Consider the following 11,775-nt stretch of genomic DNA (forward strand, 5'->3'; position numbering starts at 1 on the left):
GCTACTCAGACATTTAAAAAGATGAAATCTTATCATTTGCAACAACATGGATGGACATTGAGGGTATTATCCTAAGTGAAATATGTCAGAAAGAGAAATTTCTTTTGTCTCTATGATATCACTCATATGTGGAAGATGAACAAACAAACACATAGATACAGAGGACAGACTGGTGTTAACAGAGAGGAAGGGATGGGGGGAGGGTGAAAGGGGTAAAGGGGACATGTGTATGGCGACAGATGGAAACTAGACTTTTGGTGGTGAACACGATGCAGTCTATACAGAAGCTGAAATATAATAATGTACACCTGAAATTTACACAATGTTATAAACCACTATGACCTCAATAAAATAATTGAAAAGAAAAAAAAACTGCTGGGGGGTGGGGTGGGGCAGATAGACTTCAATAATCACTAAAATAATCTAGCTGGCCACTGAGCAAACAAGCAAATGACAATAAGAAGCCCAAGAGTGGGGAGACCAGTACCCAGAGTTGCAATATTGTCTAAGTGTCCAGTTTCAACAGATAATTATGAGACATGTAGAGAAACAGGAAAGTATGACCCACACAATGAAAAAATAAACAAGCAACAGAACCTGCCTGTGAGAGTGACCAGGTGTCAGATTGAATAGAAAATGACTTCAATGTGGCCATTACAAATATATTTGTAGAGAATATCAATACCTTGTTACAGAGGTAGAAATTATGATAGAATAACCAAGTGGAAACTCTGGAGGTGAAAAATATAATCAGTAAAATGGAAAACTCACTGGAGGGTTTCAACAGCAGATTTGATCAAGCAGAAGAAAGAGTTAGCAAACATGAAGATAGATAGAGAGAGATTATTTAATGCAAAGGAGAGCCTCAGAGAAAATGGAACGTCATTAAGTGCACCAACAAACATATAATAGGAGTGCCAGAAGAAGAGGAGAGAGAGAAAAAAGCAGAAAAATTATGTGAAGAAATAATGGCTTAAAACTTCCCAAACTTAATGAAAAACACTAATCTACACATCTAAGAAGTGAAACAAACTCCAAGTAGAATAAACACAAAGTGATCCAAAAACAGACGCATCTGAGTAAAAATATCAAGGACAAGCAGAAAATCTTGGGAAGAGCAAAAGAAAAACCACCAGTGTCTTACAAGGGACTCTCAATAAGATCAACAGCTGACTCCTCAGCAGAAACAATAGAGAACAGAAAGCAGTGGAATAACATATTCGAAGTGCTCAAAGAAAAAATCTGTCAAGTAAGAATCTTATATCCAACAAAAATATCTTTCAAAAATGAAGGTGAAATGCAGACATTCCCAGGTAAACAAAACTGACAGAATATGTAGCTAGCAGACTCACCTTGTAAGAAATACTGAAAAAAGTTCTTCAAGCTAAAAGCAAGTAACCCCAGACAGTAATTCACATCCACACCAAAAACGAGCACCACTAAGGGTATAAGTAATTATAAAAGACAGCATAAATGAGTATTTTTTCTTCTTTTTACTGATTTAAAAAGAAATTGAATAAAAATATACTTATTCAGGCCCTGCTGCTTGAGAAGGGAGATATATATATATATGTATTTACATATATAAAATGCATGATTGGGCCTATAAAATATAGAAACATGTTGGCAGTGCCCATGGAGGTCTTAAACTGCCAGGGGCTCTCAGGTCTCAGCCCTTGGAGAGAGTGTTCTGGCACTTCAGATCACTTGGTGAGAAGCTTTTCTCTTCTCCTGGAGAGAAAGGGCCAGAACTGTAGCCCTGAGGACTTAAGACAGGTAACAGAAAGAACTTGCACCCTGCAGTTCTGAGACAGAGGGAGGCAGCAAGAAGACCTTGGAGCCCCCTCTTTTGATGTCTCTGGCCAAAGGGTGGGGAGGAGTTCAGCCTGCCTGGAGGGCAGAAGAAAACCCTAAGCACGAAAAGGCCACTTGCTCACAGACGGCTCATTTGGCACTTGGCCCAACGTGTGCCTGCAGGAGCCAGACCAGGGCATGGGTGATGTCGGGAGCCACACAGGGGAGAGGCTGACGAGAGCTGAGCCCAAGAGCCTGGCCTCTGGGGCAGGAGGACTCCTTAGGCTGGGCCACCCGGGCTCAGTCTAGCCTGGTTCCTGGGTGTGGTAGGGTCATGGGAAGCCAGAGCCAGAAGCCCTGGAGCCTCACTGGGCCCTACACTCCCCAGATGAAGTCCCTTCTTTTCCCTTCTTACTGACCACACTGTGGCCACTTGAGGGCTGGGAACTTCCTCCTCCACGACAGTCTCTCTCCCGTTTCCTGCTCTCTTAATCCTGACCCCGGCACAGAGTCCACTGCAGCACTGACCAGCCACAGAGACCTCTTCCACCACTCGAGGGGAGCTCAGGATTTGGTAGTCTCCACGTCCAACTAACTCTGACCTTGGCTCCCTCTAAGACCCTCAGGGCTGGAGGCATTTGCCTGCCCCACAGGGAAGCTCCCACTCCAGGGGCCTTCTCATACCTCTGGAGGGCTGTTTCTTTTCCAGCATTTCCTTGGCTCGGCCTAGAACACCCTCTCCCTGGCTGCTTACCCCGAGCTCGAGGTCTGTGATCCACCTCCCTTCTCAGGTAGCAGGGCCTGAATTCAACAACCAGGCTAATGATTCTGACATCGAATTCTAATATGGGTTTTTTTTTCCCCCTACCACCGAGCAATTCTCTGACACCAGCTGGGTGTCCTACAATTCCCCTCGATTCTGACACCATCTACTTGGAGATAGTGTCAGATCCCACAGGTTAAGGGTTTAGTCCTACTAGACTTTCCCTCCCCTCCCCCTCAGATGCCAATCACAAGTTCAGTCACCCTGGCTTCTGACCCACCAGCTATAGATTGGAGGTTCCAATGGCATCCTCCTCGACTTTGATTAATTTACTAGAGCGGCTCACAGAACTGAGAAACATTTTACTTACTAGATTACCAGTTTATTATAAAAGGATATAACTCTGGAACAGCCAGATGGAAGAGATACATAGGGCAAGGTCTGTGGGGAAGGGCCGGAGCTTCCATGCCCTCTCCAGGCACCACTCTCCCCTCATCTGCACCTGTCCACCACCCGGAAGCTCTCTGAACCCATCCTTTTCAGTTTTGATGGAGGCTTCATTTACATAGACGCGATTGATTAAATCATTGGCCATTGATGACTGAACTCAATCTCCAGCCCTCTCCCCTCCCAAGAGGTTGAGGATGGGACTGAAAGTTCCAATCCTCTAATCACAGGGTTGTCTCCACTGGCAACCAGCCTCCATCCTTAGGTTAACTAAGGGCTTCCCAAACTCACCTCACTGACATAACAAAAGACACCTTTACGGCTCTCCTCACTTAGGAAGTTCCAAGGGTTTAGGAGCTCTCTGCCGGGAACCAGAAGAAGACCAAATACGTGTTCCTTATGAATCAAAACACCACATAGGCTCTGTAGGCAATAAGCTTTTACAGGGCTGCTAGAGTCATCTTTCTAACCTGCAACTCTGTCTTTGTTCCTCCCCTGCTCAAGAACCTTCAGTGGTTACCAGCTGTGGAATTCACTCAGCTCCTCTGTCCAGCAGCCAAAGCCCTTCCTGAGCTGACTCCAGCCTCCCCTCCTGAAGTTCTTTGACTCACACCTTGCACTCTGGGCAGCTGAACCACCTGTAGATCCCCAGACAAGCTGCGCCTCATGCTGTTGCCTCAGGCTAGGATGCCTTGCCACAACCCACTGCCTGGAAAACATCTGCTCCCATGCCCTGCACAGCTCCTCCCTGACACTCCCGTGCCTACCTGTCTGCTCTTCCTTCATGAGAACCCTCCATTGCTCATTCTGTGCCATGGTTTCATTGATCGACTGATTGATTCTACAAACGCTCAAAGGTGCTGATAGTGTATCAAACGTTATTGGTCACTGGAGACAAAATGATGAACAAGACTTGGTTCTGACCCTGCCCGTGCCAGCCTGTGGACTGGTTGGGGGGATGGAGGTGGATGCCAGTGTCCTTAGTGCATGGGGAAGGGTACACACACAATTATCTAGTAACACACATGAGGGTCCCAACGACTCTTTTCTCTGAAGGATGTGGGAAAGAGTTCACAGAAGAGACGATATTTGAGTTGGGCCTCAAAAGATGAATAGGAGTTTGATAGGTTGAAAAGGCAGAGAAGGACTATCCAGGTACAGAGAGCAGAGTGTGCAAAGATACAGAAGAAGGAAAGAAGATGGTCATGAATTCCCCCCTTCAGGCCACGTGAGGGCAGCGATAGTGTTGTTTTCGTCTGTGTTTCTGGTATCTAGCACAGGCCTTGACACAGAGGAGGCATCAATAAGTATTAAGTGATTAAATGAACAAATTTTGCATTTGGAGGATGGAAAGCTCTGTCACTCTGTCCAGTGTGAACAGAGCTTGAGAGAAGTTATGCATGGGGCAAGGCATCCTGGTAGTGAGGTGGGGGGAGAATGGGATTCAAAGGAACAGGTTTGGAATTTTAGATTTAGCTAAGTTGAGGTCTCCCAGCTAGATGTCCAGTTCCTGAAGACTCCTGGAACTGTGCAGTGGCCCTCCTGTGGGCACCGCTAATGGCTCAGGTCCATAGCCCATTCCCAGATCTCTGTTCTCAGCCTTGCAACTTGCTCTGCAAGGGCGGCTCCCTTCCAAATCCCATAAAGGTGGTGAACATAATTTCCTAGCCAAAACCCAAGGTAAATTACTTGACAAAGGATTTTTTTTTCTGATCAGCAAATTTATTTATATGGAAAACAGCTGCCTCAACTCCCTTATGAAAGAAGGCAGTGTGAACAATAAAAATATATACAAAAGTGACAAATTAAATTCATTCTAGTGTGCACGTAACAAAATATCTGTATCAATAAGAATAAGATTACCCAAATCAGTGCTGCCCTGGAAAACTTAGGAGAAATAGTTTCTGTTCATATGGGATGATAAGACAAGACGGAACCAGCAGCAACTGAATATGCAGGGGGTGCCCTTGACATACGTTTTCTCATTCAGCATTCACGACCTTGAGCAGGAGTTGCTATCCCTATGTTACAGGTGAGGAAACTGAAAACCAAGCCACAAAGCTTGCCAGCCATTCTGGAAAATGTCAAACTTGGAAGAGGTAGAAGAATGGGGTCCAAGGACGGCAACGACGGGTTGTCAGTGAGGCATGTAGAACAGAGGAGCGAACACAGGCTTTGAGGCTGGACACACAAGTTTGAGTCTTGTTTTGCCACTTGCTTGGTGGGGAACAAGTCAGTTTAGCTCTCTGTGCCTGCTTCATTTATAAAATAAAGGTAATTTAACCTACCAGACAGGGTTATTGTGAGAATGAGATCAAGAATGTAGAGGTCAATGAGCGTGTGCTTCCTTTGGGAAATCTCATCAGATATTATCACTTCACCCCCTTCCAAATATGCTCATGATTACCCACTCGCCATCTCCTGCCTGATCTCCACTCATGTGCCTCCCGGGCAGGCAGCTTTCTAAGAGGGCCCCCAAGGATCCTGCTCCCGGTAGTCACACGTTTCTGTATATTCCTCCCCTTCAGGTGCGAGCTGGACCTGGCATTTTCCTTTTGATGAACAGAATGGGGCAAACGTGGTTAGATATCACTTCTGAGATTTGGTTATAAAAGACTGCAGACTTCCATTTTGCTTGAACTCTCTCTCTGGCTCTTCTCAATTACCAGCTCGGATGAAGTACGTTGCCTTGTTGTGAGCTGCCCTGTGCAGAAGCCCATGTGGCAAGGAACTGAGAGTGACCGCTAGGCAAGAGACAATAAGGATCTGAGATCATCCGTGCAACAGCCCGTAAGGAACTGGCTCCTGCCGACAGTCACGTGAGAGAGGGGCCTCCATGATATTGACTGCAACCAGCAGAGCACGGGTTAATTATGTAGAGTTGAGTGAACTGATGAGCTTTTTTGTTTGGATCATTGCTGCTATTATTTTTAAGGTTCTGGTTTTTTGGATATATGAGAAAACCCTTTCTCTTTCCTCTCGAGCTATCTCCAACACTCAATTTAGTAGACCCTGTTTTTGTAAACTGAAATGAAACATTTTGAACTGACATCTGATTCTTATTATCCCACCAGAAATCAGAAACTCAAATTAGTCTCCTTACTTTACATAGCAACATAGTTATTAGCATACATTCAATAAGAACCTATTTTCTTTTTAACTAGAATAGACTTGGTCAAATTGATTGCATAACCAAAGTCATATTTAGGAGTTATTATTTATTAATCAGGCGGGACAAGTTACTATTAAGTAGCAAGGGTTGACTTTACTAGTGAAGTCAACCTCTGCAAAGCCTTCCCAAGAAAGCTGACCTGGTGTCTGGCTTATGAGATCCCAACCTTACAGATGGCAAGGAATATCACCCCTGGGCCAGCAGGAACCTTAGCAAATTTGGGGGCCTTGATAGGAGAGGAATTCACCCAAATTCAATACTGCAGGTAAAATGTGAAGGAGAGAATTTCTCGGGCGGGTTTGCCAGCCTCAGTATAAGAAATAATAGAGGATTTTGAAAGTCCAATTTGAGATTCTTTATGAAAACTTCCAGGAAGAAGTTAACTCTGTGGCCTTAGAAGTGGTTCAATACTGCATGTCTCTAGATTTGAAGCCGGGCACCTGAAGATTACTGTATATTCAAAGAATATGATTACCCTTTGACCTTGTTCCCAGCACAAATACAGATGAAGATAAATTAATCTTGTTAATTTGCTGTTTTCTTGTTTAACCTGAGGGATGACTCAAGAGTCACAAGAATTTATGAGCTTGTTTTGCAGAAGAAAAAGAATGCCTTTAAGGAAGTTACAACCACCAGATAACCAGCCCCCAGCTGCCACTGAAGCCCAGAAGTCTGGTAGCCCAAGGGCTTATCTGGAGTGAAAGAAACAGGACTCCCCTTTGTTTCTCCAAAACTCCTCCTCCCAAGCCCCTTAGCTCTATAAAGACCCCCTGCTTTCTTCTTTTATTAAAGTGGATTTGAGAGAACTTATCCTCCCGCCTTCTCATTTTGGCCAATTTGAATAAACGTTTCTCAATCTCCAAGCACCAGTGTCTCAGTGAATGCCTTATTACGCATTGGGCATAGAAACTTGAGATTAAGAGGTTCGGTATCAGATTTGCAAAGTAAACTAGAGGAGGCATATATGGTTCACATTCCTGCTGCATCTACATGAGCAATGAGGCCAGACATAATGAGACCAGTTTTTTTGTGATCAAAAATAATCTTACACTACTCAGCCATAAAAAAAGATGAAATCGTGCCATTTGCGACAACGTGGATGGACCTTGAGGGTATTATGCTAAGTGAAATGAGTCAGACAGAGAAAGACAAACATCATATTATTTCACTCATATGTGGAAGATAAACAAACAAACAAACACACATAGATAAGGAGAACAGATTGGTGGTTACCAGAGGGGAAGGGAGTGGAGGGAAGGCGAAAGGGGAAAAGGGGCACATGTGTATGGTGATGGATGGAAACTAGGACATTTGGTGGTGAAAACAAGATGCATTCTATACAGAAGCTGAAATATGTACACCTGAAATTTACACAATAAGCCCATGTGACCTCAACAAAAAAAGATTAATCTTTGAAGATTATTTTAGATGACGAGGGTGGACACTGTCAGGAAAAATCATCTATGCCTTGCAGAAAGCAAAAGGTCTTTCTTGGTGCCCTCTGGGTGCAGTAGTGGGTGTTGTATAGCAGATCCTCTGAGGATCATCTGACTTTATAGAGGTGGACTCCTTTAATTGACTTTCTATGGACTAGGGTATTTTACGACTCTGTAAATGTGGTTGTTAACAACCACACCGATATAGATATAGATATATAGACCGTTATAGAACACCGATAGCAATGCAAATGATTTCTATGCATAGTAATGCAAATGATTCCTATTCAAACAATGGAAATGAAATTTCTCCGTAGAGAATATAAATTTCCGTTAAGTCAAACTCTCCTTTGAACCAGTCCTAACACCTTACTGGTTCCTTCATGAATTAATGAGCTCAGTGAAATCTTTGATATATGTTCATTTAAGAAAAACCATAAAGGAAAAGACTCATAAGTTCATTAAGAACTCTATTCATTAAAAGTCATTATTCTATTCTGTTCTATTCTATTCTGTGCTGTTCGTCAAAAGAAAGTGAAAAGAATATACTTCAGCAGTGAAAACAAATCAACATAAATAAATATCAAAACCTATTGTTGAGTGATAAATCAAGTTACAGAAGCATACGTACTGTATAATTCATTTTTAAAATCATGAAAACAAATAATAAGTTGTTTAAGAATTTTATTTCTTGAAAAATATTAATAAAACCAATTAAAATTTTTTTAAACTCTGAAATATAGACACCGAAATGTTAACAGTAATTATCTCCAGGTCTAAGGCAATGGATGATTTTCATTTTCTTCTTTTTGTTTGCCTCTGATTTATAAAATTTTAAGAATAAACATGCATTACTGTTGCAATAAAGAAAATAAGTAATAAACTGAGAGAAGATATTTTCAATGTATGTAATAGACAAAGAATTAATATCCAAAATATATAATAAGCTACAAATCAAGAAAAGAAAAAGCAAACAACATCTCCTATTCATTGAACACTTACTATTTGTTTTTCGCTGATAAATGCTTTACATGTATTATCTCATTTAATCCTCCTCACAACCTTCTGAGGTCTAGACTATGTTCTTCCCATTAAAAAATACGGAGACAGACTCGGAGAAGGTAGGTAACTTGCCCATCATCACCGAATTAGAAAGGGGTAGAGCTGGGATTAGAACAGAGAAGACTGATTCCTAGCTTGCTTCCTTCCACAATACTACCGACAATTTAATGGAAAGATGTCAAATTCACTAGCAACCAGGGAATTACAAATTGAACAAAAAACAATGTTACCACTGTGCATCTGTGAGATAGACAGGAACTTTAGAATGTTTGAGATAGATAAGCAGCATCAAGAGTTGATGACAATGAAAGGTGTAGACTGGTGCAGCCACTTGGAAGAATAATTTATGAGTATCTAGTAAATTTGAAATTTCCTTGATTCTAAAATCTGCTAAGTCCACTGCTAAACACAAATCCTAGAAAAAATGCTTCCATATGGAAAAATGTCCAAAGACATTTGTTACAAAATTGTGAAAATAGTGGAAAATTTGGAAATAAACAAATGTTCAATAATAAAGAATTAGAAGGGCCAGCCCGGCAGTGTAGTAGTTAAGTTCATGCACTCTGTTTCGGCAGCCCAGGTTTCGCAGGTTCGGATCCCAGGCGTAGACTTGTGTACTGCTTATCAAGCCACGCTGTGGCAGGCGTGCCACATATAAAGTAGAGGAAGATGGGCATGGATGTTAGCCCAGGACCAATCTTCCTCTGCAAAAAAAAAAAAAAAAAAAAAGGAAGGAAGGAAGGAAAGAAGGAAGGGAGGAAGAATTAGATAAATGAATGTGGTGTATTTTCAAATACTTGTTAAAAAGAATGAGTTAGGCCTATAATTACCAAACGGGTAGATATTAGAAACATGATGTCGAGTTAAAATTTTTTCAGGGTGATACTATTTCAGGATGATACTATCATGCTACCATTATAAATTTTTAAACTCATACAAGAAAATTCTCTACATTGCTTATGGATATGATTGTATGTAAGGAAAAGTTTACAAACACTGAATAGACTTCAGTTGAATGATAGTGGTTGATTCAGAGGAGTTGGGAATATTCAAAGGGCACTTCAACTTTATCTGAAATTATTTAGTCCTTTTTAAACAAAGGAAAAAAAGACAGACTAAATACGGCAAAATATTAACAAGTGTTTGTTTTGGATGTGGAAAAATGAGGTCTTTGTTATATTATTTTCTATAATCTCTTTCTCTGTGTCTCTTTCTGTCTCTGTCTACTCTTTCTCTCTTTATATAGATAGATATACATATAGAGATACATAATTATAGATATACATATACACACATATATTTTTCTTTTATGAAATATATATATTTATTTTCTCAAAATAAAAGTGAGATTTAATATGTAAAACCAGGTAAGAGTCAGTTTCACAAGCTGAGTCCAGACAGACCAATTATTAGCCATATTGTTACACAGATATATCTAAAATAATTCTATCTTAGATTTTATAGCACCTAGTGCAAAAAGCAATGCTAAATATTCCTTGTAAGTACATGTGAGATGTTAATGTATAATAGAGTTCTTGCATAATCTGTCTACTCCTTGTGTCATTTTTACCCCCAAATCCTTTACACTGGAGACAAGCATGTGTGCATGTTAAACATTTGGCTGTGATCATATTGAACTGACATAAACTTCCAGAGGTGAGGAGAGAATCCAGGAAAAGCAATGAAGCAATGGCCTTGAACCATAAGGACTTAGTCATTGTCGAAGAAAATCTTTGCTTTCAATACTTAACTGAGTCATTGGGTGGTGGCAGCTGAAAAGTTTCCAACCAATGGGGAGACTTTCGGTTTAGGAGTGGCCACACTCTCTCTAGGTTGCTCACAGCCCCAGAAAGGCTCAGGTTGGTCTGAACTGATAAATTTTATGATGCCACAGGAGCCCTATCAAGTCTGCTCATGATTCTGGACAACATTCTGAAACATTCTGGATCATTGAGCTGTCCCTTTGTTGCCAAATATTTTCAGAAAGGCCTCCTTTACATCCTTGTTCCGGAGGCTATAGATGATGGGGTTGAAGAAGGCAGACACAATGTTGTAGAACAGCGCCAGCTTCTTGTCCCTCTCTGGGTCATACCAGGAGCTAGGCCTCATGTACACGATCATGGCTGGCCCATAGAACATGGTGACCACAGTGGTGTGAGAAGCACATGTAGAGAAGGACTTGAGCCTTCCCTGGGATGAACGGATTCTTAAGATGGAAGCAAAGATGAGGACATATGAGGCCAGGATGAGTGAGAGTGGGACCAAAAGCAGGATGAAACCCAAGATGAAGTCCACTTGGCCATTGAGGAATATGTCTGCACAGGCTAACTTCAGGACAGCAGGGACCTCACAGAAGAAGTGGTTTATCTTATGGGGGCCACAATAAGGTAGATGCATGGTGAAGACAGTGTAGATCAGAGCCCCAGCTGTGCTAATGAAACAACAGACTATGACCATCTTGATACAAATGGGACGGCTCATGAGTAGCTTATAGTGAAGGGGGAAACAAATGGCCACATACCTGTCAAGGGCCATAATGGCATAGAGGATGCACTCAGCAATGCCTAGGACCAAGAAGATGAACATCTGGGCTACACAAGCTCCCCAGGAGATGGTCCTCCTTGGACACATCATATTAACCAACATCAGAGGCACGGTGGTGGTGACATAGCGCATGTCCACCAAGGAGAGAATACTGAGAAAGAAGTACATGGGTGTGTGAAGGTGCGAATCCAGGTAGATTAGGGTGATGATGAGTCCATTGCCCAAAAGGGTGATGAGGTAGAGGAGGAGGAAGAAGGTGAACAGGGCCATTCTGATCTGTGACTCACTGGAGAAGCCAAGGAGGAGGAACTTGGACACAGAACTATGGTTCTCCTTGCCAAGGCTCTGCATGGTGATCTGCCTAATAAAGACAAGAACTTCCCTGTTCTGTCTTTGGCCTCAGGGGAGGAAGGACAGAGTTGACAGAAGCTGAGTCATACACACACAGCACCTTGCACAGTAGCTTGCATAGATTTGGTCATAACTTCGTTGAGTTGGATGAAAAGGGATAGGAAGCTAGGGCAGCTCTGGCACTGGAAAATAAGTCAGAAGGTCTG

The 11,775-nt window shown here is 42.1% G+C and overlaps 1 protein-coding gene across 1 annotated transcript; it reads right to left on the reverse strand.

Annotated features, from left to right (window-relative positions):
• Positions 1 to 10,621: 10,621 nt before the first annotated feature.
• LOC101388053 (olfactory receptor 2G3-like) lies at positions 10,622 to 11,569 on the reverse strand. Its single transcript, XM_014779851.1, has one exon. It carries the CDS (start codon positions 11,567 to 11,569, stop codon positions 10,622 to 10,624), a length of 948 nt encoding a protein of 315 aa, XP_014635337.1.
• Between the last annotated feature and the right edge of the window lie 206 nt (positions 11,570 to 11,775).

The sequence above is a fragment of the Ceratotherium simum genome, chromosome 22, assembly GCF_057802395.1.
Source record: "Ceratotherium simum simum isolate JZ-2026a chromosome 22, ASM5780239v1, whole genome shotgun sequence".
Classification (NCBI taxonomy): Eukaryota; Metazoa; Chordata; class Mammalia; order Perissodactyla; family Rhinocerotidae; genus Ceratotherium; species Ceratotherium simum.

Bases quoted from the DNA above. Each gene is read 5' to 3' on its own strand.
- LOC101388053 (XM_014779851.1), bottom strand. From the start codon at position 11,569: ATGCAGAGCCTTGGCAAGGAGAACCATAGTTCTGTGTCCAAGTTCCTC.